This window comes from Colletotrichum graminicola, assembly GCF_000149035.1.
Source record: "Colletotrichum graminicola M1.001 genomic scaffold supercont1.39, whole genome shotgun sequence".
In the NCBI taxonomy this organism is placed as follows: Eukaryota; Fungi; Ascomycota; class Sordariomycetes; order Glomerellales; family Glomerellaceae; genus Colletotrichum; species Colletotrichum graminicola.
This window is the reverse complement of record NW_007361043.1, coordinates 204,042-229,796: the sequence shown is the minus strand read 5'-3', so window position 1 is coordinate 229,796 and position 25,755 is coordinate 204,042. Positions and strand designations below refer to the sequence as shown.

Below are 25,755 nucleotides of genomic sequence, written 5' to 3'. Positions count from 1 at the left end.
GTGAAGCTGCAGCGCGCCGGTCAGGTACGATGTGAGAAGAGGAGACGGCATTGGATCAAGGAGGGGAGCCGAAGGAAGAGTAAAACCGGGGCGGGCAGATTGTGGGGTAGCGGCGAATCCGCAGGCCAAGAAAGTCATTTCAACAGCCGAATTTGGCGGGCAACCAGTCATGTGGCCCCCCACTTGGGAGAAAATCCTATTGCATGCAGTTAGCGCCTACGACCCCTTAGTGTAAAACTACCTACCTACTGCGTAGGTGCGGGCTGATACCCCTGCCTGTCCTCAACAGGTAGCGGAGAGAGTTAAGTGCAAATGCAGAGCTGGATTTGTGACAAGCCTATTGGTGGTAACGGGGAGAGAATCTTTTCCTCAGCGGGCCAGTCACTGGCAAGCGCAATGCATGTACATACAGACTTGTGGAGAGAGCAATGCGAAGTGTCGTACATGACGGAGTATTGTATCTCTAATGCAACCAAGTGAAGTGTACGCAGTAACTGCATCGATGGAAGAGGTGGCGACGGTAGGGAAAGCAGACATGGGTAGGTCCCCATAATGTTCGCACAGCTGTTCGGCACTCTCGAGGTACCTACATGGTAAATGGTAAAACGTGCAGGTTCCGACATGTGAATGTTTCCCATCTATCCCTTTTGATGCAGCTCCCCTCTTCTCGCTTTCCTACCGAATTTCTCGGACCCGTCCGTCGCATTTCTCTCTCTCTCTCTCTCTCTCTCTCTCCGTCCTCTCCGTCTCGTCCGCGCCCGATTCGACTGCCGTTACTGGCTCACCCCCCTCAAGCCACACGACGCAGAGACCACACCACCGTCGCGCCGAGATCCCCTCTTTCTCGCCCGTTGCCCGCATTTGTTTTACCATCGCCTTCGGTCGTCGTCCTCCGCCTCCTCCTCTTCCTTGCCTCGATCATCGAGTCGCGCCAGTAGCACTTGCCGCACATCTCGTACACCCATACTCCCTCCGACGCACGCACTTACGCACGCACGGCTTGTACACACCAGACCAGGCCATTCATGCTGTCCTAGCTGTCGCGGACACTAGCAAGCCACGGCGAACTGACCTCTGAGAGATGATGCTGCAGCCGCCTCCTCCTTCTTCATTCCCCTCGCCCTAACGCATGCCCATTTTCGTCGCATTACCAAAGGTACCCTTGATTGGTCCCTACCTATTGCATATTGATCTGTCTTTTCTCCCCTCTTCCCATCCCTCCACTCCGCTCTTCTCACCTACGAGAACCTTGACCGGGGTTGTCTTGGACCAGCTCCTCCGAGCTTGACCTCTCGTGCCCCGTAGTCAGCTCGTTGAATCTTCCCAACAGTTTCTCGACCCTGGACTAAATATCTTTAAAGCCTCTACGCAGCTGCAACTCGTAGAAGTCTCAATCCTCCGCCGCTGTTCGTCCCAATTCCTTCGTCCAACACTAGCTTGAGCCTGTTCCGTGGCCCACGTGAGGCGAGACGCTTGCCTCGTCGTCTGAACTTACCTGTGGCGACAAGAAACTTGTCACAAGGACGTTTGCGGGGGCAATTTGTTCCGCTACATAGACATACAACACCGCGGACGCCCTCGTACCTGTGCTTTTGCGTCCCTTGACGTCGGTACATCTCTCATCCTATTCCCCCATTGCACATACGCTCGCCAGCTAGATCCCTAATCCTTCTGTCCCATAGCCTCCGTCAGTCTCCTCTACCCGTCTGCCCACGAGATCGATCCGAGGCAGCATAATGTCTGACGACGGCCCCCGTCTCATACGGCCCATCCCGCGCCGGCCATTCGACTTGAATCACAAGAGCCTGACCCCTCCAGAGGACGATTCGTCCCCGCCTAGCCCCAACCCCGAGATCGACCTGTCTAGACTGCACAATGGCCAGGCGACGTCCTCGGAATCCGGTTCCATACCACGGGCTCAGTCTGTGTTGAACTTGACGGCTTCGACGCTGTTCGGCATATACTCCCCAATGTCTTATGGGAAGGATCGCTGCTACAACGACCGCGAGGAAACAGAGACCCCGTGGGGAACTGGGGCCCAGACACCAATCAAGGGGGCGAGTGTCGACGATACAACTTTTGAGCTCATGAAGGACCGCTCGAGCCCGATGCGCCGGCGGTCGTCGAATAGGAATCGAAGCAACACCCCCTCGCCGTCGACCGCAGTCACCGCACTTTTCACCATCTCTCGAGCCGCACTACTCTTTTTGATCGGTATGGGATACGGCTTGATGGTCACACGTCTGCAGAACGAGCACAGGTTCTCGTCCTTCCAAGTCGAAAGCATGATCAAGCCCGGTTACGACTGGCAGTATCTGACGGTGTGGGGCTTGTTCGGTGTGGCCCTGGGTGGCCTTCTCCCTTGGTTCGATGGCGTTTGGGAGGATACCTTTGGAAAGGAAGAAGAGGCTGGCACCTCGCCAGAAGATACCAGTCCGGTAAAGGACTGGGCCCTGGTCGTCCGCAGCATAGGCGCATTCGTCGGCATCGTTTTTGCCATAGTAAGTCGCTCTTCCACAAACATCACATGGAGTGTCAAGGATCTAACAGCGGGCAGCGCAAGCTTCCTTGGGCATCAACTATGCAAGTATCTCTCACGCTGGCGCTTGTCAACCCGTTTCTGTGGTACCTGATTGACCGCTCGAAACCCGGGTTTCTCCTTTCAGCGGCTGTGGGCCTTGCCGGATCAGCGATGCTGATGGGCATCAACCCCGACATAATGCCGACGCCGTCATCCCTGACCTACCGCAACGAGTCGGAGAGGGCCTACTCGGACCCTATCACTCTTGGGGGTCTCGCCAGCCAGGAAACCATCGAGACGGGCATTTGGATGTTGAGCGTTCTGTTCTGCAGTTGTGTCTGCTTTGGCAACATTGGCAGGCGATTGGCGTTAAATAAGTCGGCCACCGCACGTGGACGATGGGCCGGAATCAGATGAGAGACGGATTTTACTTTACGTATCGATGGGTCACTTGTTTGAGGACTGTCTGATTTTAGACCACAAAATGGGTTGCTTTTGGCGGGACAACAAAGTTCCTGGACGAGAGAGAAAAAGGAGGGCATACCCAAATGGACAGGAACACTCGGATAACGGACGTTATCGAATGTGCTGCTATATTTCTTACGGAACAGCGGAATAAGACTCTGGCGCTGAAGATCCGCTGGATTATCCAGTGGCTGTCTTCAAAACTAATCATCTCTGCTTTCTCGCATAACTTGACCAACAAAAGCCGTTGGGGGCTTCGAGGCTGCTGCCTCGACGTTGCTGCTATGTGTGTCTCGGTAAAATTAACCCGCGACTCGCATGTTTTCTCGACCCTTTCCGGCAGCCTGCGTTCGCGCGCAGTCGCTCGCGTACTATATTCTCCATTCTCGGGTCAGAGGTGCAGCGGCGACAGCCGGCCCATGCCATCCTTCATTACACATGGCCGGTATTCTATGACAAAAAGTCGCTGCCTGTCTATCCATCCATCTAAACCCCCCTGTGTATACTCAGGTTGAACTCGGAACTAGATATTTCCTTTTGTGGTGGGAAACACCCTCCTCCCAAGGGCGTTATTTAAATATTTATCTCCTTTTCTTTCCTTACCACCCCCCTCCCTGGCCTTTCCGCATTCTTCTACCATGACTGCTGCTATGTTTCAATTTTGTGCTTTTTGTCCCTGGGCGTTTCATTTCGTGCTCGTCTCCGGCTGTCCTGCGGAAGATATCGTGGCGTGTAAAACATTTCTAATCAAAACAGTGTGTCCGTCCCCCCTTCGTCAGGCGATGCGCACCCCTTCAATGGCCCTGGCCAATGGCATCGACGACGGCCTGCGCCTTGGCGGCGATGCCGCTGCCGTAGTCCACCTGCGGGAGGCCCATCATGGTGAGAAGCCTCGGGTTGCTGACCATCTCGTTGACGGCGACGGATCGCCCGCACACGTCGGAGAAGGACTCGGCGGCAGCGTCGGGACCGGTTCGGCCTGCGATTCCCCATGTCAGTTAATAAGACTGGCTTTCCTTTTTCTTTTCTTTTTTTTTCTTATGTTTTTTCTTCTTTCGCTGCCCTGTCTTCCTACGTCACCTTCTCGCATGTGTCCAGAGCCGGCGTGGCCCGCGAGGGCGGGGTACGGATACGGCGTCCGGCGTCCGGCGCCGGGAGCGGGGTGCAGGGTGCGAGTGCGAGTGCGGGTACAGGTACGGGTGCGGGTGCGGGTGGAATCCTGACCTTTTGTCTGCCGCGGGATCTGCTCCGGGTGCTGCACCGGCTCGCCGTCCCTGATGTGGTCGAGCTCGGTCATGATGTAACGGGAGCGGTTAACAAAGTCCCAGACGTGGAAGAGACCCCTGTGGGGATTCGGCGGGATCCAGGCCGGGTGGGCCTCGAGGGCGGCGATGAGCTCGGAGAGTTTCTCAGTGATGGCGGCTCGTACCTCGGGGGACGGGAGGCTGGAGGTCATCTCGGCTGCGTTTCTAGACAACAAGAATGAGTAGTTTGGCAAGAACTGGAAAATAAGAGGCAGGAGAACTGGGGGAAATGGGTTGATATTGAGTTGTTGGAACAATCAATACTTTGGCTGGAAGAGCTGGCAGCCGGTCAGTAGGATAATAGTAGGTAAGGGGGGGACATGGGAAGAATCATGAGATGGAAAACAAAAATCCAAAAGTCTCCTCTCTATTTTCGAGTAAACCGCCACACGCAAAATCTCCTCAACTGTGAGAAGTCGGTGAGGGTATGCAAGGGTTGGGAATGCGTTGCCGTGTTATTGCGGCATGTTCCATCGCACAGATTCGACTTGGCAAAGTTCAAGCCACAGCTTCCCTCGAATTAGGTTTTGTTTTGAGAGGGACTGGGTGGGGTCGTAATGGCGAAATCTGGTAGACTACGGAGTAGGTAGTTTAACAGAGGGGTTCGGGGGCTGGCTGGCTGGCTGGATGGCCGGCACAGAACCGAAGATCTACTCTGGTTCTAAATCAGAATACCTAACTATCAGTTGTATAGGTAGACGATCATTATGATGAGCATTATGTGACTGCACAGATCCCGTGCCGAACATCATTGAGGTACGTGTCCAAGGCGATCCCTTCTCAGATTGCACAGGTACACAATAATAAGTACGGTCGGAAAAACACAGTACAAGTCTCATGCCCAATACTCAACGCAATGGAGAAGGGTTCTGAATTGATGGATAGAAGAAACACAGTACCATGGAATCTCGTGTCGAACATAAACAGCCACAGCACCGACCCCCCCCCCCCCGTTGTTTCCCTTTTCTCCCCCCTCTTTAGAAACTGACACTTGGCACTTGGGAACAAAGCATGTCACAGAGGATGACTAGTGTTCGGACCGAGACAATGCTCTCTTCTGTTCGAAGCATGCAAGCTTTCGGAGATCAACCTTGGGGGGCTGGTATGAAGCGGGCGATCCTGCAACAGTTTTAGCACGGAAACGGTGTTTATCCCACCTATCGACGCTCGAGGACGTGCGCATGAGGCTGAAATGGTGGGATAGAATAAAGCCCCGGCACTCTCGTCTCGCATGTCCCTCCTGGGCATAGACGCAGCGACAAGAACGCTATTGGGAATGGATTCGAGGCTTCGGGTCTAGTTAGGGCGCAGCAAAACAGTTAGCTACACATGCCCAACGTCCTCCAATGTGTCGTGTTGAACAGAGCTTGATAGCTGATTTTTTATACCAGAACTTTGCGCCACCACAAAAGCTCGAACAAGTCAAAGATGGAGAGGCTGCATCGCTCAAGATGATTACTGGGCGTCATACGCGTAAAGACTGCTGTTGTCTGGGTGCTGCCATCAGTCTCGGCCGAGAATGGTGACCATTGGATCTAGGTAGTCCTTGGAGAATAGGAACTGAGCTAAACGTGAGTCGCGCTGGCCAAATCCAAACAGTCTTGCTGCAGATGGTGATTAGATCCGAGACACATTGGCTCAAAAGGAAAGAGTCAGGCTTGCGCTTGCGAGGTTGCCAGGCGAGTCGGGACCACAGGGATTGCCTTGGGACGGGATCCAAGGACTGACGTGAGTGATGGAAGGTACAAAGTGCGAGGGCGACGACTGGCAGGAGCGGAAGGTATCATAGTCATGACGCACTGGATCTTGGACTCGCCGTACATCTGGGTGGGCGCGGTAGCGAACAGGGCGCTGAAAAAGCGCTGGACCCTGGCTTGCCCGGGACGCGTTTGCACCGTTTTTGGTGTGCGTGCAGCAGCTAGCGCCGATTGCTGGCCACATAAGAATCGAGCGGGATCGTTGTAATCAGCTGCAATCATTTTCAGAGGCCCCATCTTCGCATTTCGTCCGACTCGAGGTGATAAGGGGAGAACGCAGGATTGTGTGGGAATACGGGCCTCGGCCATATTGCTGCCTCCCGCTGCTCCCTGATGGAACAGGAGAGGCGTCCGCCAAGCGGTACACCCAATGTCGTGGTACTTGTCGGCACGGATGAAGCATGTTGAGGCGCTGATGTCAGGGTCCTGGGGCTCGCTCGCATCGAGATCTGGCTACGGCCAGGACACAATACCGCACAATGGACAGCCCGGCGGCCCGTCAGAGACTTGTTGGTTAGGATATAGAACCCCTTGCAATTATTGAACCCTTGTTGCGCGACAACTGAGAAAAGAAAGAAAGAAGGAGACAAGCCAGTTGCGGTAGGTAACCTACAAGAAGAGAATAAGGCAATGCCCCCCCCTCCTGGCTTGTAGTACCAAGACCACGGAGACGGACCGTTTTCCGCACATCACGTGGCCCATTGCTTTCAAGCGCCGCTGAGGTAAGCTCCGCCTTATCGAGTGCATATCCACGAGCCTGCAGCGAAGTCAAATGAGGGGCGCTGGACGTTCCATTGCGTCATATGTTATACCACTGATCAGTACTTTGCGACAGGCAGCCCAACGCAGAACTCACTTAGCAGCGAGTTGGCACAGTAAGCACTTGCACGAGACAAAAAAGGGCGTTTTCAATTGAACTGGGTTTCATTTGAACATTGGAAAACCCGAACAAGTGCAGTTGCGTTGCCGTCCGACTTGTGTAAAGGCATGCGTGGAAGCGGTGTGCCCGTATGGAGGGTTTCCAACGACTGCACTGGAAACCACATAACAAGCAGCACTTACTCATAAGTCCGTAGGTCCGCTAAAATTCACCGCTAGGAAGTGCAAACTTTTTTACAAACCATCGCCTTGTCAGTCCAGCTGGCTTCTACATACCCAGATTGATCCCTTCGTACCTCTTGTTCAGTTATTCCTCCCCTCCACGGTGTCGTCACAAGGCTAGGATTTGGCTACTGACAACAGGCCGCTAAGCCTATTTTCGACTAGACGCAAGGGCCCCCCCGTCCAGGGCACCTGGGAAAGTCTGCCCACGCGTCGTCGCCTGCCGCGACTCCTGGTGTCGGAAGTACCGGTACTTGACACAACCTTGGGAATATCGACATGGTCCGCCGGGCCTGGCGCTGTCCGGGGACGGCTCTCTTGCTGCTTTCCCGTCCCCCCAGTGTCTTAACTGTTGCTTGCTGGTGTGTTTTCCCGTGTCCTGCGCAGTCGCCGTCTGCCCTTTCTCTTCTTTCCCCTTGATTTCATTGACCTCATTGCACGGCCACACCATCCCCGAAGCGCCCCTCCTAACCCGCCCGGATGCCCAGCGGATTGGTAACAGGACGTTAAATGTATGACGCCTGCCAGCGGCTCTCCTCCATCGATGCCCTTCCACTCCAAAGGTACCCTTTCCATGCGACGGGCACTCGTCTGGTACACCCATCCTGCCAGTTCTCCAGCTTCTAGCTCCGGCCCTCGGTCTACTAGCTCTGCCGGCGTTCCTTCACCTGTCCGCTTTTGATCTCGTCCAGGCGCATCATGAGATCCGCTCGCTTCTGGAACCTCTGCAGCTCTGGTGATCCCGCATATATGACCCCTGGTCGCTATTCCCCCATTCCTCCTTCCCTGTTGGACCATACATACATCCCAGCGGTCCCTCGAAAATATTCATCGTCGTGCACTCCTCAACCTTGGCGACAACTCATATAGATACCTGAGCCTTCCAACAACAATATCCGCCACGCCTACAAACAAGAGGAGGGAAGCTCCACCCTCCTAAAGCCCCAGTGACGAGGATACAAGTCGACTCGAGTAAACCTACCGAAACCCGCTACCCGCGCCAGCACCGAAGCTGGAGGTGACTTCATGTCCTCCGACCAACCGCGGGTCGTCGAGAGCAGACCATCGGCCTTGACGTCCAACCCGGCGCACGAAGCCGAGGACGAAAGGGACCATGGTACTGCCGAACGCCCGTTGTTGGGCGACCAAGTACGGGACGTCGTCCGTCTGATTCAATGTCGGAAATGCAACCGTCCCCTCCAAGAGCCCGTCACGCTGCCATGCGGCCGAAGCCTCTGCAAACAATGTCTCCCTGAGACACACGCTCGAGAATACATATCCTATCCCGCCACGCCAAATAGGTTACAAGGCTTCGAGTGTCCCTACCAGGAATGCGGTCGAAATCATGCTGTGGGCGACTGTGGCGTCGATGTCATTCTCACCAAGGCAGTCAACAATTTCAAGACCGAGATGGAAAAGGCAAGAGAGACCGTAACGACGGCCGAGATCTCCACCCATGTCATTATACAACGCCCAAGCAATGAGCATGAGGACATCAATGTTGAGGACGAGACGACCTCCAGAGTTGTCAAGGGGGGTCCGCTGGTCGCCGTTTATACGCTGGCGGATTCGGGTGAGTTGGGCTACGACTCCAACGTCTCATTTGCGGAGGTATCTTCTTTCGGAGATGAAGCCGCCGCCATCGATAACAAGACTTTTCTCAAAGTCAAAGAGTCGGTACGGACAGAAATGGACTGCCAGGTCTGTTATGCCTTGTTCTACGATCCCTTAACCACCGTGTGCGGCCACACGTTCTGTCGGTCTTGCCTTCATCGAGTCTTAGACCACTCATCATACTGCCCTATTTGCCGACGGGGCTTGTCAGTCAGCCCTCTACTTTACCGGGAATCCTGCCCTTCAAACGAATATCTCAAGACCATCATTGAAACATTTTGGGCCGATGCCGTCCTCACAAGAGGAGATGCTTTGGCTGCCGAGGCACTCAACAGACATCGCGAGTTTGATATTCCCATCTTTGTCTGCACCTTGTCGTTTCCCATGATGCCAACATTTCTTCACGTATTTGAGCCACGCTATCGGTTGATGATCCGCCGCGCTTTGGAAGGCGACAGAACATTCGGCATGGTGCTGCCACAACGGCCGCGGACCGCCAACGACACACATTTCGTGGAATACGGAACGTTGCTACGTATCGTAAACGCTGAATACTTTGCGGATGGCAGAAGTCTCATCGAAACGGTTGGCGTCTCCCGGTTCAGAATTACGAGACATGGAATACTGGATGGGTATCTGGTGGGCAAAATCGAACGACTCGATGACATTTCCATCGCGGAGGAGGAGGACCTCGAGGCAAACGAAACACAACATGCTCTAGAGAGGTTCGATAGTGCTGCCACACACCAGAGCGAGGATTCGACAACGTCAGGACCACCCATGACGACCTCCGAAGACCTCGCAAAAATGCCGACGAGTGAACTCCTGTCCTTTGGTGTGTCGTTCGTCGAAAGGATGCGACAACAAAGCGTGCCCTGGCTGGCACAACGAATGTTGACGATATATGGAGAGTGTCCTAACGATCCGGCGCTCTTCCCATGGTGGTTTGCCAGCATTCTGCCCGCTAAGGAGTATGAGAAGTACAAGCTGCTCGAAACGAGAAGCGTCCGAGAGAGACTCAAGATTTGCTGCGGCTGGATCTTGGAGTGGGAGTCTAGCAGTTGGTGAGTGTTCCGCGCCCGAGCTTTTCCCATCATTTTGTCCCTTTTGCAGCTTGTCCGCATCATTCCCAACGCCTCTCCGTACGTCCCACTTGTGGGGCATCAGTGCGGGAGGTGCTGCTGTCCCCGTTTGCTTGTTATTAGACAATGGAAACAGACGGGCTAAGATGCAGAAACTCTTAGGGGGGGCCCTTATTGACGGCCGCTCAGGTCCCTCTCAGACTGCAGGATCTTCTGATGCCGGGGACTAGCTCAGCTACGGGCACTCAGGACAAGCGCTGCAGGCCTCAGAGTGACAGCCAGGCGAGGTGGAGATGGCGGCCGACCAGGGCACGCTTTTCCTACGGGATCTCCCTCGTCATCGGAGTGTGATAGTGGCCGGGTCACACATTTTTGCATATACATGGCGGCATTGGGCATACGTCAGGCATCCTTCGCGGCATAACATTATGATATGATACAGATACCAAATTGGGTTATGTAAGTATGCTAGACAGTCATGTCAAATGAAGAATCCATGAAACCGTTCATCAGACTCCATAGGTGTCAGGGCATGATTGTGAATAAGTGATTACCACGAGAATATTTGAATATGGCAGATGTCTTTCTAGCACTATGTTATTCAGAATGCAGAGTACCCAGAAATACGTACGAACGACTCTAGGGCGATGGCCAACAAGCAGAAACAAACATGACGTGTCTCATCAACCAAATATTATCAACATCGGTTGGCGTAAATCAGAGGAACTGTCGAAGCTGGTAGAGCGGCCCTGAATGCGATGATATCCCTTGCAACACTGCCGGCTTGAGATTTCGTGGCAATCCATCATCATATAGTCGTGACAGGACTGGTGCGTCAAGTGAACTCGGAAGGGCAGGCGATCACCCACCTTCCTGCGCTTTGTTGTCTTTAGTACCGAGTTAATGACCCCCCGACTAAACCAACCTTCGCCTTTCATATCCATTGCCTTCCTCTCTCTCCCTCACCTTCCGCCTATTTCTAACTTCTCACACCATAGGAAGACCTGTTTCTTGCCCACGAAATCAAAAAGACCCTTCTTCGACTCCCAAATCCCGCTTTTCGCCAGACCACCACTGCAAACCCGCATTCACATAAAACACTACCGAGTCCAACGATCATCCTCTTCATGGTGGTGGGCATCCTCCTCCACCACACACCCACTTGTTTCCTCTGATTCGACTCACGACAAGTACGCACAAAACGTTAAGTACAAGATGGCTCCAAGACGCAAGAAGGTCAAGGCTAAGAAGATCAAGACCACTGGAGTCAAGGGCAAGAACACAGCCGAGAGAAGTGATGGTTCCAGGGATGTTGCCCGAGGAGACGCTGGGGACGATGCCGAACATGTGACAGAAAAGGAGGCGACGATGCTACTCCAGTTGACACAGAAAGTTGCAGGAGAGGACTATTTCCACCGTCTTCCGATTGAGGTACATATCGAAAAACAAGGCTCCGGAGGTTAATGGGGACTAACGCTTTCATATGATATAGATACGCCAAATGATTTACGCCTTGGCCGTCGTAGAGGAGGGTAAGGTTCGGCCTGTCCAGGTTGAAGCGCGGGCGAACAAGTTCCATGGAAGCAAAACCGCCACGAAGGCCTTCACCAGCCTGCTTCTGACCTGCCGGGGGTTCTACGAGGAGCTACTAAGTCGCCCCGACTTTTACCGGGTATGAGTTTTTTTTCTTCCTTTCTTCGAAAACTACAAGGTTGAGCTTTTGCTGATGACTGTGCAGGAAAACACTTTCGGGTTCGAGTGCTGTTTAAGTTTGGTCACTTTCCTAGCAGCGTTATGTCCAGCTCGTCGCTCCATGATTCGCAAGATCGATTACACATCACACTCGTTGGAAGGTTACAGATACTCCAACATATTTCAGCCAGCCGCGACGCTTCTTTCCCACTGTACCTCGTTTCAGTCGCTGAACATAATCATTCCCCTTAGAAGGCAGCTCCTGGAATATCTACCTCACCCTGAAAATGTCATGGTAATGCTGTTACAAAACTCAATCGACAGGTACCTTATCAACGTTAGCCCAGACGGCGATGATTGGAGAAGACTGCGCACCGCAAGTGTTCTGCACTTCCAAATATCAATACGTACATACCCGGAGGAGAGGGTTCTGATCAGTGGCTTGGGCGCCTCTGCTGATCATGGAAGCCTCAAGTTCAGCGGAGAGCATGGATTCGTTGACACAAACGCCACCCTGGTTGAGCAGGTCCAACGACTCAATACACACATATTGCAGCGTGGTACACACTGCAACCCGAAGTACCCCATAGACAAACCTGTCACAGGAAGCCAATTACAGGAAGCATTAGTTCGCTCAAACCTCGACGTGTACGGGGAGGATCGCATTGGCCAGTCTGACCGATCTGGAACTGTGTCCAGAGGAACCCGAGGCCGAAAGTTGAGAGCGAGACAGGTGTCTTCAAACGGGGTCCTACCGAAGGTTGCCCAGAACCCGAAGTATATTGAAGTTCCCGAGAATCAGGATGAAATTGGAGAGGCTTGAAGATTGGGTAGGGCGAAAGTAGATCACGTAGGCAAGTTGCCTAGGTACCACAAAACTATTACCTACTAGATACAGGTGGTGACCATGACGATAGTTGATAGCAATATGCTGACATTTGTTCTCACGGCTCTAATATTGGTCAATGCGCGTGGCTTGCTCCGTTGCATCTCAAGACCGTCTGTCTTGTCATGACTGTCAGGTTTTGCACCAGAGGTATCTCAAGTATATCCACTCGGCATGATACAGGCAAAAGGTTGACTACGAGCAACGAATGCACAGGAAATATATCGCGACACATGTATTATAAGAGCTTTTGCCTAAATCTGTCATGGATAAGATATGGTACTTCATGGATCGCTGGAGGAGGGAAGAACCAGTATTTGGGGGAATAGTGGTAGGCTCGATGAGCACGTCCAGACGGTAATGGAGCGCCTCCGTGTCGACTTGCCGTTCAACTTGCCGTTCAACGACACAGCATCGCCGCGACATTCCAGCGCTGCCACACAGAAGCAAGCGATAATGAAATGGACGCTATTGACGCTGTGAGCGGACAGGTGGTTTTTGCCTCTGTGATGCTGCGTTTCTTTAGACTATGGGGGGGGGATTCGGCTCGGGTTTAAACATGGCGCTGTCATTGCCTTGTGTCCTCTCGCCTCGGTTCCCCATGGACAGCGCAAACAGATGCGAGCTTACAAAAACCGGTTGGACCATGCTAACTGGCTCTGAGCCATTGGACAGAGTGACCGCATTTCGTAGCAGAAATATATAGCATGCGTATCTGACACGACCCCGGAGGCAAGCAGGACGTGCATCAGCTGAATCGGCAAATAATAGCGGAAAAACATGGCATCTACTTACTTGGATGTGTCCTCGAATGAACCAACACGGACTTCAGATGGCTTATCATATGAGTAGTTAAATTGATTTATTCAAAGGCATGCTGAACCGGGAGAGCCTATAGCATCGCCAAAAAGCCTCCAGATCATACCCAAAAAGACGGAAACGTTGTCCGTCTCACCATCTAGACGCCCCCAAAAATGGCCGGGTATGCTTATTCCGGCACGTAAATGCCAAAGTCCGTGGGCTGCACGATGGGCCCGATTCGCCCTATCTCCCCCTCCTAGCCTACGGGATCTGAAAGAAGTCCTCGTCGAACTTGCCGTGCTCCATTTCCGTGTCGTCGAAGAACATCATGTCGTCAAAGTTGTTGCCGCCCCCGCCTTCACCGCCCAAGTTCATATCGAGGTCCATGTCATCCATGCCCGTGTTGCCGTCGAGGGCGAACAAGTCGTCCAGGCTCGAGTCCTGACGCTCCATTTTGGCCTCAACCGGCTTCTGCTGATCGGCTGCTGCCGGGGGCGCCGCGGCAGCGGCGGTTGCGGTAGCGGTAGCGGCCGCGGGAGGCGCAGATGCAGCTCCAACTCCTGCCCCTGGTTCCTGCTTTGTGGCGTTGCTATCCGGAGGGAGTAGGTTGTTGAGAGACAGGAGGTCGCCGCCCATCTCGCCCGAGCCGAACGATATGTCCATTGGCGCTTCTTGCGCCCGAGGTTGCGGCTGCGAGTCGTTATTTGGGGGCGCTAGGCTGAAGGTCATGTCGGTGAAATGGAATCCGGAGTTGTTCGTTTCGTTGCCGCCGCCCGCGTCGATGCCGTCACCGGCATCGCTGTCAAGGCCGAACAAGTCGTCCATCGGCGCCTCCGGCGCGCCCGAGGGTTGAGGTTGTGAGGTCGGCGGGGTGGGCTTCGACTCCAACTTGACTTCACCCATGGGCGCCATCATAGCCGGCGGCGCCGAGGTTGCCTCCTGCTTCACCGGCTGTGCGGGTTCCGACTGTGGCTGAAAGCTGACGCCCATGTCGGGGAACGGGGCCATCGATGGAGCTGTACTCGGTTCAGCGGGGACCCGGTGCGGGCCCGTAGCCTCCGCGACCTCGACCTTGGTTTCGGGGGACATTTCCCGAGACGAGGAGTCGAGGTCGATGGCGATGGGAGATTTAGTCTGTGCCTCTATCGGCGCAGGCTGTTCCACGGGCTGTCGTTGTTGCCGGAACCGGTCCAGGTCTCTCTGCAACGCTGCCTTTGCTCTCATCTGCCGCCGGTGTCAGTCCTGATGTCACAACAGCGTTGGCCCACAATAGAGCTACTCACTATCTCGCTCTCGAGATCATCCAGCTTCCAGTGAAATGTGTCGATGAGCTCCGGAATCTTGGTTTGTAGCGAGATCTGAGCCTGCATCTGAGATCTGCCCTCCTTACTGTGCGACCTCAGTGCCTTGCCTGTTTGGATAAGCTGCGAGTATAAGTCAGATATGGATTTATTGGTTCTGGCTCGGCGCGGGCACACAAACCACATCGTTAATGATCCCATGTAGGGCTTCTGCAGAGTCGGCGTCGGCCGGCTTCGAGTTTGCCATGGCGGCGAAAGGAGGCCTGTGGCAGTGTGGCCGAGGGTTGTAGACGAGGACTAGACGATTGCAGTATGCAAAGCAGTGTTAATTGAAGACCAGTAGCAAGGAACAGGCAACTGCCGAGATGTGAATAGGTTAACCGATGCACAGGGGCAGTAAAAGAGCACTCTTGTAGGGAGTGAAAGAGTAGAAATACAGTGAAGTGTATGAGCGGTGAATGAGAGCCTGGCTAGTAACTTCTATTCAGCCCAAGAAGAAGAAGCCTGGTGTGATTCCGGCTTGGTGCAAATGATGGATTAACCGATGATCTCAATGGCACAATAGCAACGATTCCATCAACTGTAAAAGATGGTATTTGGGGTCGTCTGAAGCAGCAGCCCAGCATCCAATTCCGACCAAGCAAGCAAGGAAGTACGTACCTTTTCGGATTCGAGCGACCAGAAAAGAGGCTTTGAGCGCTGTGCGGAGGCCAAGAGGCTGCAACCTCAGGCTCGACCAATGGAAGTGTGTTCTGCCACATTCAGTTCGCGCCACCTTCAAAATCACAGCTTCCGGCGCCAAACAGAACGCACTGTGACACATACTATGCAACCCCGTACTCAGCGCACGGCATGGGCGTGAATGGAAGACGGGCAGCAGGTGCCAGCACGCGGCGATGGATGGTAGGGCGGTTTCTCCCTTCTCTGCTACTGGTTTGCTTTCCGTTGAAGCCCCATCATTCCCCCCATGCATCAGATCACTACGGATACAAAGTGGAATTTTTGGGACGAAGGTAATTGAAGGGGCAACTTTTGGCTGAACCGAAAGCCAAGATGTGTTTTCTTTTCAGTAATGACATAACGTAGGTAGGCGGAAACATCGCAGCATCCCTCACGGATATGGACCAAGAATCCAACTGTACATTACACAGTACAAGTTGGTTCAACCTGGCGAGCACCAGCCCGCTAAAACGCATTAGCTAGTGCTTTGCATCCGTCTTCCACACGGACGACATTGGATCCGCAATTGACAAGTAAGGAGACATGCTGTCTTGCGCCCACGATTATTCAAAAGTTAGTCTGTAGGGCTATTCCGGATTAAGAATACACTTCCCTCGCCATCGCGGAGAACCGTTATTGGGGATAACGGAAGACAAGGGCCAAGCCCACTGCGGGAGGTATGGGTAGCCCTAACCCGGCATCGGCGGGCTGAGGCTTGGAAAAGTGTTCGTCCCATCCGTATGCTGGGAGTCCTCTTCCCGGGAAATTGGCCGTGTCCTGCAACTGAGGGTTTCGTAATCCAACCGCCTGATGTCCAATGCTTGCATCTCCAGTCGTCTTGAGGGGGGCTTGTTATGCATGCCGGGGTCACTTCAAGCTAAGTGGCCTGGTGAGAAGGGGAAAACAAACAGTGACCGCGAGATGACCGAAAGGGCAAATGTCAAGCCCGGTGACATGGGACTGGATGCCAATTCCGTAGCGATCAATCACGTTGCCTTTTGGGGTCGGTAAGAGTTCCGAGTTGGGTTACAATTCTCTGTTACTGATTGATTGAGTGCAACAGGCTGAGGGGTGCTGTCGAGCACCGCACAATAGTGTCAGTCGAGTAGGTAGGTAACCTTGCGCTTCCAAGATTTCGGTCCGTCGATTGATTGAAGGCGTCTTTGTACGGCCATCGGTTTTACGCCGATAGGGGTTGGGTATGATTCCTGCATGAGCCTTGGGATACCTCCATAAAGCTTTGCGTTTGCTACCATTGTCCCGCACCGAGGCAGGGAGACCCATTGGGTCGAGCCTTGTTTGCTTGAGCGTGCATTTGCGACCGACCGTACTATTTATGTATAATCCACGCCCGACGGATAGAATGGGGTTCAATGCAGATATAGGTGCTTTCTTATATGACGCTCAACGACCCTAGGAAGCCTCGGCGACACTACTGATGAAAGTAGCTCGGCATCACCCCGACCTGGCCAGACTCAATCTAACTAATTCACCCATCGCCTTCTTTTCATGGTGCAATCCGCGAAAAGCTCCACGTTGTCAGCGGCCGTCTGTCTGTGCTTGTGCTAGTCACGCTTTCGCCCTTTGCCCAAGCAAGATTAGCGCCCATCCATTCGGTAGCACATTTTGTGTGTGCTGCAGCAACACCCCTTTTCCTGCTGCCATCCCATCTCTCTCCTCTCACGCCACCAAAGCCTTGACCCAGCCAGGAAGCTCCTCCTCGGGAGAGGTGTCCTTGACAGATGGCCTAGGCGCTGATGATTGGGACTCCTATGTGCACAGTACTCGGTACCACTGACAAGAGGGAGAGGGAGCAAACAGACGAAGAAGAGGGGAGAAGGGGGAATGCCCCTCCTGCCGGGGGGGATCAGCTACAGCCGCCCGTTTTTCTAGTAGCGCTACCCTTGGTCGACTGGAAGTGATGGACAGCTGTACCCAGTGAAGAGGCGCGGCTGGACAAGCAAGAGCCTGACTGTGAGGAGGATGGAGCTTCCAGCGGACCAATCTCAAGGCCCGGGGCCGGCTGTGGGCACCGAACAGGCTGCCCTTGCTGCTTTGCTGGCGAGGTAAGCCTGGCGAACGAACGGCTTGTATTTTTTAGCGGCGCGGCTCGGCGAGACGGTACAAAGGTGCGCAGTACTATGTATGTGCTTGAAGGCAAGATGGCAGGGTACCTTGGCCGGGACGATCCAGCTGTTGGATTGGATTGGACTGATTTGTGCTGCAGGTGCAGGTGCAGTGCAGATGCGCTGCGCTGTAGGAATTTCAGGCTCGCACCACCGTCGCCAACTCCCCATGCCATGCTATGCCATGCCATGCCGTGCCGTGATGAATGTCCCCTCATCCGCCCTCCTTCCTTCTCCCTCTTTCCATCTGCTCCCCGCCCCTCCTCACCCCCATTCCCATCGCAGATTCTCCTCCTCCCTCAGTCGTCAGGAAACCGTCCTCTCTCCTGTCCTTTCCTCCCCGGACCTGGGTTTTGTTGCGATTCCTTTTTTTTTTTTTTTCTCTCAGGGGGTTCCAGTCCTCTTTTTCCCGCCTGTTTCCTTGGTACTCGCCTCCGCTTGTCATTTCCAACGCCTGCATCCGTCTCCAGTCTCCAGTCTCCTCTTATTGCGCCTGTCATCTCATCTACACTGCTCCAGCACCTCGGCCCAGTACAGCACAGCACGCACCGCACAGTAGACGGTACTTAGAGCTTCCTCTCGGCATCTCTCTTATCATTCGCCCTTCCCCTTGTCTCTACAATCCGCTTAAGCATCTCTCTTGTCACGTTGGGTCGACGTGCTTTTTAGCTGCTTGTGCCGTCCCCACGTCCACATTTTTTCCTGTCGACTTTCGGTGTCTCCCTCTTTCACGTCAAGTCCAAGGTCAAGTCACATCGTTCCATTCTGAACAGATCGCAAATCATACAAGACTCGATATCTTGGTATCCTTCGGTCGAGACGAGTCCACCACACCAGCTTCGACGAGGAATTTCCCATCGTGCCCCGTCACCTTTTTTTTCCTTCCCTTTCCTTTCTCCCCTCGCTCCCACTCCTTTAGTCTCTTTGACGCTTGCTTGCTTGTTTGCTTGCTGCCTGCGAAGGGGTTCAGGGTCACGTCAGCCTCGGGGCATCACTTCTTCAAGACTGCTTCTGCCCCTCCTTCCTCCGCTACCAAGCTTCTACCAGACCATTGCTCACCGAGCTTCGTCGTTCAAACTCGCACCGCTGCACACTTCGGACTCTTCGCAAGACCAAGACTAGAGCTATCTTGCTCAAGCTAGCCTGGTTCCTCCTCTAATATCGCTATTGGTACCCAGTACACGACGCCGAACTTTTCAAGCTTCGAGATCCAACTTTGTCGCACGACCGTCCTCTAATATCGACCAAAAGTCACAATGGCGGATAATGGACCTGCTTCGAATGCGGCGCAGCTGCCGCCCCCTCCCCAGCCGAACGCTGGAGCTCCAGGCTACGAGAATGGTCAGAATGGCCAGGCGAACCCGGCGCACATGCCGCCGCCTCCTCTCCATATCCCACAGAACACCAACCCGATCCCGACTGCTATTACCTCGCCCATGTCTGGCGTCGACAAGGTCATGTCGCCCGGTAGCGCTGGAGGCTTCGGCCGCCGCGCCGCCCCCGAGCCTAACAAGCGTGCGCTGTACGTTGGAGGCCTGGACCAGCGCGTCACCGAGGACGTCCTGCGCCAGATTTTCGAGACCACTGGCCACGTCCAGAATGTCAAGATCATCCCGGATAAGAATGTGCGTTCCCGAGAGTACCGTTCTCCATGGCCCAAGGATGCAGTTGGCGGTCAAGGCAAAAGCTTGCACCCAAACCATCGCAACCTCTCTGCCCCCGCTATCATTCGCGATATAGCTGACCATGTATCGACAGGCTAAGGGCTACAACTATGGGTTCGTCGAGTATGATGACCCCGGTGCGGCTGAGCGCGCCATGCAGACCTTGAACGGCAGACGTGTGCACCAATCTGTACGACAGAGCATTGCCCCGCCATTGCGACCCCGAAGCTGACTGTTTGCCAGGAAATCCGTGTCAACTGGGCATACCAGTCCAACACCTCGAGCAAGGAGGACACCTCGAACCACTTCCACATCTTTGTTGGCGATCTCAGTAATGAAGTGAACGATGAGATCCTCACCCAAGCCTTCTCCGCCTTTGGCTCCGTGTCGGAAGCCCGTGTTATGTGGGACATGAAGACCGGTCGGTCCCGCGGATACGGCTTTGTTGCGTTCAGAGACCGCCCGGACGCCGAGAAGGCTCTGAGCTCCATGGACGGAGAGTGGCTTGGCTCGCGGGCCATCCGCTGCAACTGGGCAAACCAGAAGGGTCAGCCGTCCATTGCGCAGCAACAGGCCATGCAGGCTATGGGCCTGACGCCTACGACGCCCTTCGGCCATCACCAGTTCCCGGCTCACGGCGTTGCCAGCTACGAAGTTGTTCTTGCTCAGACGCCCTCATGGCAGACGACCTGCTACGTTGGCAACTTGACCCCTTACACCACGCCAAACGACGTGGTTCCCCTTTTCCAAAACTTTGGTTATGTTGTCGAATCTCGTTTCCAAGCAGACCGCGGATTTGCTTTCATCAAGATGGACAGCCACGAGAGCGCGGCCATGGCTATCTGCCAGATGAACGGATATAATGTTAATGGGCGTCCACTGAAGTGCAGCGTAAGTTTACTCGGAGAGGGGTTCCTTTGATTTTGGAGGACAGCACTGACTTTTTCTGCGTGAAGTGGGGCAAGGACAAGACCCCGAACCCTCAAGGCGGCGCGGCCGGCTTTGATCCTTCGCAACAGGCGTACAGCCCCCAGAGCGCCTCCGGACCGGGCTACCCCGGCACCCCGACGGCCTATTTCCCGCAATATGGTGGTAAGAGCACGATCCCAAATTCCAACACTGAGTCGTTGCAAAACACCCCTTCGAACTAACGCGATTTTGCACAGGCCAATACGGTGGTCAGCCCGGCAACTACGGCGGCCCAGCTGCTCAATCCCCTGCCGGTTATGGAGCGCAGCCCATGGGATACGGCGGACCGCAGAGTGCAGGAGGCTATGGTCGTGGTCAACAACCACCCAACGCCCAGTGGCCTCAGGGTCCCCAGGGACAGAACTTCAACAACGGCTTCGCTGGATACCAGGGCTGATCCGATGACGTATCTCTGGCAGTGAGCCAGAGTGCGCAGCGTTGCATTTCGCTCGAGAAGAGCGTACCCATGTGCGAGAGCACCCACACAGCGTTGCAAGGTCCTAGGGGTGCTTTTGTGGAGTTTTCCCGATGTTTCTGATGGCAGAATGGCATGACCAACACATCTCCCATGTTTCCCCAAAAAAATCATTTTCCTGTCAAGGCGTCTGTCTCTCTATCTCAAATCTCTCCCTTCATCTGCGATGAGGGACACATGTCGGTTTCTCTTGTGTGAGCACTGGGAATGCGATGGGGAGGGAACATCATGTGCATTTTCCCAAGACGTTTCTCTCTTGTCTTCTTCGTATCTTTCTTCTACGGCCTAGTGATTCCCACAAGTCACGAACATTTTCCTTATGCAGTCATTTCTCTCAACCTGTCGTGGGCAGAGGCAGACTTTTGATATGCCGTTCCGTTGCCAAAACAAAAAGTTTGCTGCTTTGTTCTATCATGGATACCTCTTCAGCATGGCGGATCTGTTGGATGATGAGTTATGACCTATTTCTTTTCTTCTCTGCTACTCTTACACTATTTTGGATACGAGTTTTTCTTCCCATACGTGTGGTCTTCCGGGTACCCGGGTCACCATTAGACATGACCAGACAACAGATTTTTGACGAAATATGACTTGAACGAGGAGACAAGGAGGTTGTGGGGCGGATGGGGGAAGAGACAAGAGGGGATGGGTATATTTTGGTTGGTTGAGCAAGTCAGCCCCCAAAGCTTTGACGACGTGAAAAGGAAAAGAAATCATAGAGACTGCAAGACAGCCAAGACTTTTCCCCTCTCCTAACAGCCTAGGTCGATGAAGCTGACGTTGATGTGCATGTGTGACTTGGCTGAATGTTTGGGGGAGGGATATCGATCCATTGGATGCGGACGTGGAGGAAGGAGGAAACGATAGTGGCTGATGAGTAACCAGTAGAAAAACCACGGGAAAACTGGCCGCTCCCGCTCTCGAGGGGGATATACGAACTGTACGTGGGGACCGTCTCGTTAACGGGAGAGAGCCAAACAAAGGGCGACGAAGACCCGGCTGCATCTCGTTGACGAGCAAGGGGCGGTGATTGGACGCCTCTGGAGACCGGCCTCGCATGTCTTATCAAGCGGCATGCTTCCCGTTCGATGCCTTTGCTTGTCGGTATCGAGCATGTGAGAATGGCGTTGGAGGTAGGGACCAGAGCACGCCCCCATGGACGGTCGGGCTTCGAAGCTCCTTCTACGTTGTGCTAGCATGCAAGATCCCGGGGGAACGGCTTGGGAGCGTTGGAATTCCGCAGTGGCAGGACGGATAACTAATTTGTTCATGAAGGGGGGCTAAGACCGTCGGATCTTGGTGGCAAGGTGCTGCGTTGGATGACTTGGGTAGACCCATTCCCTTCTGGATTGGTGTGAGAGGGGACGAGGTGATCGACACTTCGGATGTCGCTGTCCTCCTCGTGGAGGGTTGTTACTGAACCTGATCCGACAGGCCGCAATCGTGCAAACGAGCGAGCATCGACGTGCGTGCCTAGAGATTTGACATGGACTTGGTCAGGCGTGTTGGTTGGAGTTGGTTTACGGCGGCATTCAGCATCACGCTCAATGTGTCAACACACAGGCAAAGTGTATTGGTCCTTGTTTCCCATAAGAGTACCCTCCCGCCTCAGAGGGAATCAAAAAGTGGTCCATGACTGCCGCATATTCGCCCCAAGTAGCTGCGATTTTCAAAGGAAAGGCCGTTCCGAACCGTCATCCTTCAACGTCGGGGTATGTCCAGAGTCGCTTGTGCCGAGACCTGATTAGGTTTTCAACCCCTGGCTCTATTCATTTACCTTGACTTCATTCTGGCGGCGACTTAGCGGCGATGTGCTGGCAGTCCTTTTTCTAGGCCCGATTAGCTGATCATCGTAGCTGGCTGCGTGACACGAAGTACTTCTTTTGAGGTTCGGTGACGAGTTTGGTTGGAGTCAGGGAACATGCACTTTTCCCCTGGGAGCGTGGACGCCACCGCCTGCTGGACGGGCCGTTATTTATGAATGATATCGCACGCTGATGGGCCTACAGCTTGGCCTTCTCAATCCTCTCTTGCTCCGCCCACGCCTTGTTGATGTGAATGTTCTGCCAGAACTGCCATGCTCCAACGGCCACCGCTGCTGGCGGACATGCGAGGAGCAGCCAGCTCCACCAAACGGGACTCGACGCCTGTACGTGGCGGATGGCCTCACCAATGTCCCTCTTTAGGTCCTCCTTGGAGCCGTCATTCCAGAGCACGATACCCCTGCCAGGGCCGCGGGCCTCGCATCTTCTCGCCTTGAGCCTCACGTCCGTCTGGCTTCGCACACGGTTCTCAGCGTCCTCGCGGCTGAGGTGAGGGTCGCGTGCCATGAGGCGCTGCATCTGCACCTCGGGGTCCTTGACGGCGACGACGAATACAGTCCCGCAGAGGCGATCGAGCCCGCTCTCGAACAGCAAGGGGACGTCGAGCAGAACAGCCCAGTGGCCGGTGATGTAGGCGCGAAAAATGGCTTTGTACATCTCGACACGGACGGCCGGGTGGACGATGCCGTTGAGAACGGCGCGGTCACGCTTGAGGTCCTCGGTGTCGCCAAAGACACGCTTTCCGAGAGCAGGCCGGTTGAGGGGTCGTCCCTTGCCATGGGGCCCGGCCTCGGGCATGTCGTCGGAGACCGGGACGAGTAGGTCCGGGGTGGTGGGGAGGAAGTGCTTCACGATGGCAGCATAACCCTTTGTACCCGGCTCGACAACTTTCCTGGCGAGGACATCGGCGTCGATGAGGGGGATGGAGTAAGGCGGGTTGGAGAGGATTGAAGAAACGGTGGACTTGCCCGTTGCGATGGAGCCTGTTAGTCCGATAAAGAGCATCTTGCGGATGTACGGTCGACCCCGTGTCGGTGCGTATTTTTGGGGGTTGTACTCTTTGCTTACTTATCGAGCTATGACCTGTGTGGCGGTGTTGTTGTTTTTGTTTTTGTTGTTGTTGCCGTCGGCGTTGAGGTAATTGGATGTAGGGGCTGAGACGGATGAAAGATGAAGCTGGTGATGGCGACGATATGGTGTGAGACCGAGGTAGAAGTGAGTGAGCGTGGTGGATACTGGAGGTTTGGTTTGGTGAGGTTCGGTGCAATCGGCCAATTGACGTGCTCCGTGTTTCTGCCAAGTGCGGTTACAAGCGAGTTGCAGAGTACGTACCTACTAGGTGGTGTGACGGGCCGTAACCTGCCTACCTAGGTAGAATCGGTACAGATGCGTTGGTTTCTCATCCCATGGGTGGAACAAGGCGAATCAACTGTATATCTTTGACAGCACGAATTGAAGACTGAGGCATCGTTGTGCAGTGTAGAATGTGGTGGTCTCATCCTTCAGTGCGCCGCCGCAAGCAAAGCGTCGGGAGCGGCTACCATCGTCAACGAAGCCGTGCCCGTCGCCGAGAAGCTACCTTAGGTGCTTAGGTACCTAGTACCTAGGTACGTGGCAGCTTGCGCGCTTTTAGCGCTGTAGCGCCAGGCAGGGGGTTGCGGCGCAGGTTTCGCAAGGGCCAAAAAATCAGCTGTCGCCATGGATTCAATGTGGTGCATTGGACGGGCTTGCGTCTTGTGGAGTTTTCTTTTCCATCATTACCATGGCGCTTTGCTTTTGGCAGGAAGCAGGACGACAAGAGCGGAAATAACATGACACCTGCAGGGGCACCTGGAATTCAGAATCATTGCCCGCCGATACAACCAAAACAAACCATGAAAGTTTTGAGTTATGCCACCCACATATGAGGGAGCCGCCTTTTGTTTGATGAGCAGACGGATGGTTCCCAGCACATATCAACATATCCCAGATCCGGTCTTGGGTTTTCTTTTGCAGGGGCTGGAATTCTCGCTGAGAGCGGATGATCGGAAGGCCTGGCACGCTGGGCTTGGTTTAGCCAAGACCACCACTTCATGCTCCGCTCAGTTGGTGCTGAGGGCCAAGAGGCGTCGCAGCGCACCAAGGACCTTGTGTGTTCCGCTCCGCTGGAGGGATCCATCTCATAGATTCGGATGGCAGATGGCCTCACGACGTCGTAGTAGCCGCCGCCGCCGCCGCCGTCGTCGTCGTCAGGCCCTCGCAGCCACCTTGGGAGGCTATCTTACACCACTATTACGGGTACCCGAACCTAGGTAGGTACACCATGTACTATATACTACTTGGTATGTAGGCAGGCACAGATAAGCAGGGGGAGTTCCAGATTCTTTCTTCACATGCTCATGTTCTCCATGTCAGCGCAGCACAGAGTGACGGATTTATGCGAAGCCAGTTGACACCGTGCATAGTGGCCCCCTTGTACAAAACAGAGCAGAATAAAAGAAGGAGAGCTTCAAAGAATAATGGACTTGTTCAGGCTCAGCTGTTGAAGGAGGATAGGCTACGTTGCGAGTGGGAAGCAGTGTTGCAGAAAACGAGAGCTGCCGTCGGCCCCCCCTGCCATGATCTTTTCTCCACTCCCCGATGTGCGTGCCTGCCCCAAATGACTGACGTACTTGGGCCTGGGTACCCTGCCGCCTTAAGCTCCCCTTGGGCTGGTTTCCGGGCTTTCTGCTTAGCGAGCAGTCCTAGCCCCCGCCTCCAATATGTCCATGTTCCCCTCCATTTTCCCTGTCTTGTCAGAGTGTTTGATATCGGACTGACTCCGGGCTACTACGGGACAGCTTGAAAAGTCTGCCTACCACTCTACTCTGACGACGTTAAGTGCTGTACATGATACAGTGCCCGAATTGGACACTTTGCGTCTTGGAGACAGTTGCCAGACTAGTGTTTGCCTCACTCCCGCGCAAAACACTGAAGAGCAAAGACTCTTTTAGAGTATAATTGAGTGGGCCCCGGGGAGGGATGCTTGGTACCTGTAGTACATCGTATGTCTGTTCCCGTCCGTTGACATTGTTACACCACAGCACCTCACATCACCTTCCTACATGCGGTATTGTTTTAAATTACTTGATGTGTTTATTGTCTCTGTCTCGCTCTCTCTCTCTCTCTCTCTCGCTCTCTCTCTCTCTCGCTCTCGCTCTCTCTCGCTCCGGTTAAAAATCCGCCGGTAAGAAAGATCATGGGCCGCCGGAATTCACTAGTGGAGAACCACTGTAACCCTTGTGCCTGATAACGATGACTCGGTCGTGACCTTCGAGCGGATGCCGAATCTATGTAATGAAAATCGTTTCCTAAAGGAGCGCCCTCGAAAAAAATCGGACTGAAGAGACAGTCTACAGCATCATGTCACCGCTGCCTTGATATATTCAGGACACAGACGGTATGTAAGTGGGGCGCAACGGGTGTAATCTCATAT

The 25,755-nt window shown here is 54.2% G+C and overlaps 7 protein-coding genes across 7 annotated transcripts; 4 read left to right on the top strand and 3 right to left on the bottom strand.

Annotated features, from left to right (window-relative positions):
* Positions 1–1,736: 1,736 nt before the first annotated feature.
* On the top strand, positions 1,737–2,938 carry GLRG_08454 (insulin-induced protein; the record flags this gene model as incomplete). The annotated part of the gene is made up of 2 exons (XM_008099139.1): positions 1,737–2,501; positions 2,558–2,938. The coding sequence occupies 2 exons, from the start codon at positions 1,737–1,739 to the stop codon at positions 2,936–2,938; spliced, it is 1,146 nt and encodes a 381-aa protein (XP_008097330.1).
* Positions 2,939–3,780: 842 nt separating this feature from the next.
* On the bottom strand, positions 3,781–4,442 carry GLRG_08453 (uncharacterized protein; the record flags this gene model as incomplete). Its single annotated transcript, XM_008099138.1, has 2 exons — positions 3,781–3,965; positions 4,067–4,442. The coding sequence occupies 2 exons, from the start codon at positions 4,440–4,442 to the stop codon at positions 3,781–3,783; spliced, it is 561 nt and encodes a 186-aa protein (XP_008097329.1).
* A 3,732-nt stretch (positions 4,443–8,174) lies between these two features.
* Positions 8,175–9,830, top strand: GLRG_08452 (ATP-dependent protease La domain-containing protein; the record flags this gene model as incomplete). Its single annotated transcript, XM_008099137.1, has 1 exon — positions 8,175–9,830. The coding sequence occupies one exon, from the start codon at positions 8,175–8,177 to the stop codon at positions 9,828–9,830; it is 1,656 nt and encodes a 551-aa protein (XP_008097328.1).
* A 1,229-nt stretch (positions 9,831–11,059) lies between these two features.
* On the top strand, positions 11,060–11,522 carry GLRG_08451 (uncharacterized protein; the record flags this gene model as incomplete). The annotated part of the gene is made up of 2 exons (XM_008099136.1): positions 11,060–11,275; positions 11,337–11,522. 2 exons carry the CDS (start codon positions 11,060–11,062, stop codon positions 11,520–11,522), a joined length of 402 nt encoding a protein of 133 aa, XP_008097327.1.
* Positions 11,523–13,484: 1,962 nt separating this feature from the next.
* Positions 13,485–14,771, bottom strand: GLRG_08450 (uncharacterized protein; the record flags this gene model as incomplete). Its single annotated transcript, XM_008099135.1, has 3 exons — positions 13,485–14,447; positions 14,507–14,647; positions 14,706–14,771. The coding sequence occupies 3 exons, from the start codon at positions 14,769–14,771 to the stop codon at positions 13,485–13,487; spliced, it is 1,170 nt and encodes a 389-aa protein (XP_008097326.1).
* Positions 14,772–18,626: 3,855 nt separating this feature from the next.
* On the top strand, positions 18,627–20,400 carry GLRG_08449 (RNA recognition domain-containing protein; the record flags this gene model as incomplete). Its single annotated transcript, XM_008099134.1, has 5 exons — positions 18,627–18,995; positions 19,129–19,224; positions 19,278–19,925; positions 19,991–20,126; positions 20,201–20,400. 5 exons carry the CDS (start codon positions 18,627–18,629, stop codon positions 20,398–20,400), a joined length of 1,449 nt encoding a protein of 482 aa, XP_008097325.1.
* Positions 20,401–22,481: 2,081 nt separating this feature from the next.
* Positions 22,482–23,306, bottom strand: GLRG_08448 (dephospho-CoA kinase; the record flags this gene model as incomplete). The annotated part of the gene is made up of 1 exon (XM_008099133.1): positions 22,482–23,306. One exon carries the CDS (start codon positions 23,304–23,306, stop codon positions 22,482–22,484), a length of 825 nt encoding a protein of 274 aa, XP_008097324.1.
* Between the last annotated feature and the right edge of the window lie 2,449 nt (positions 23,307–25,755).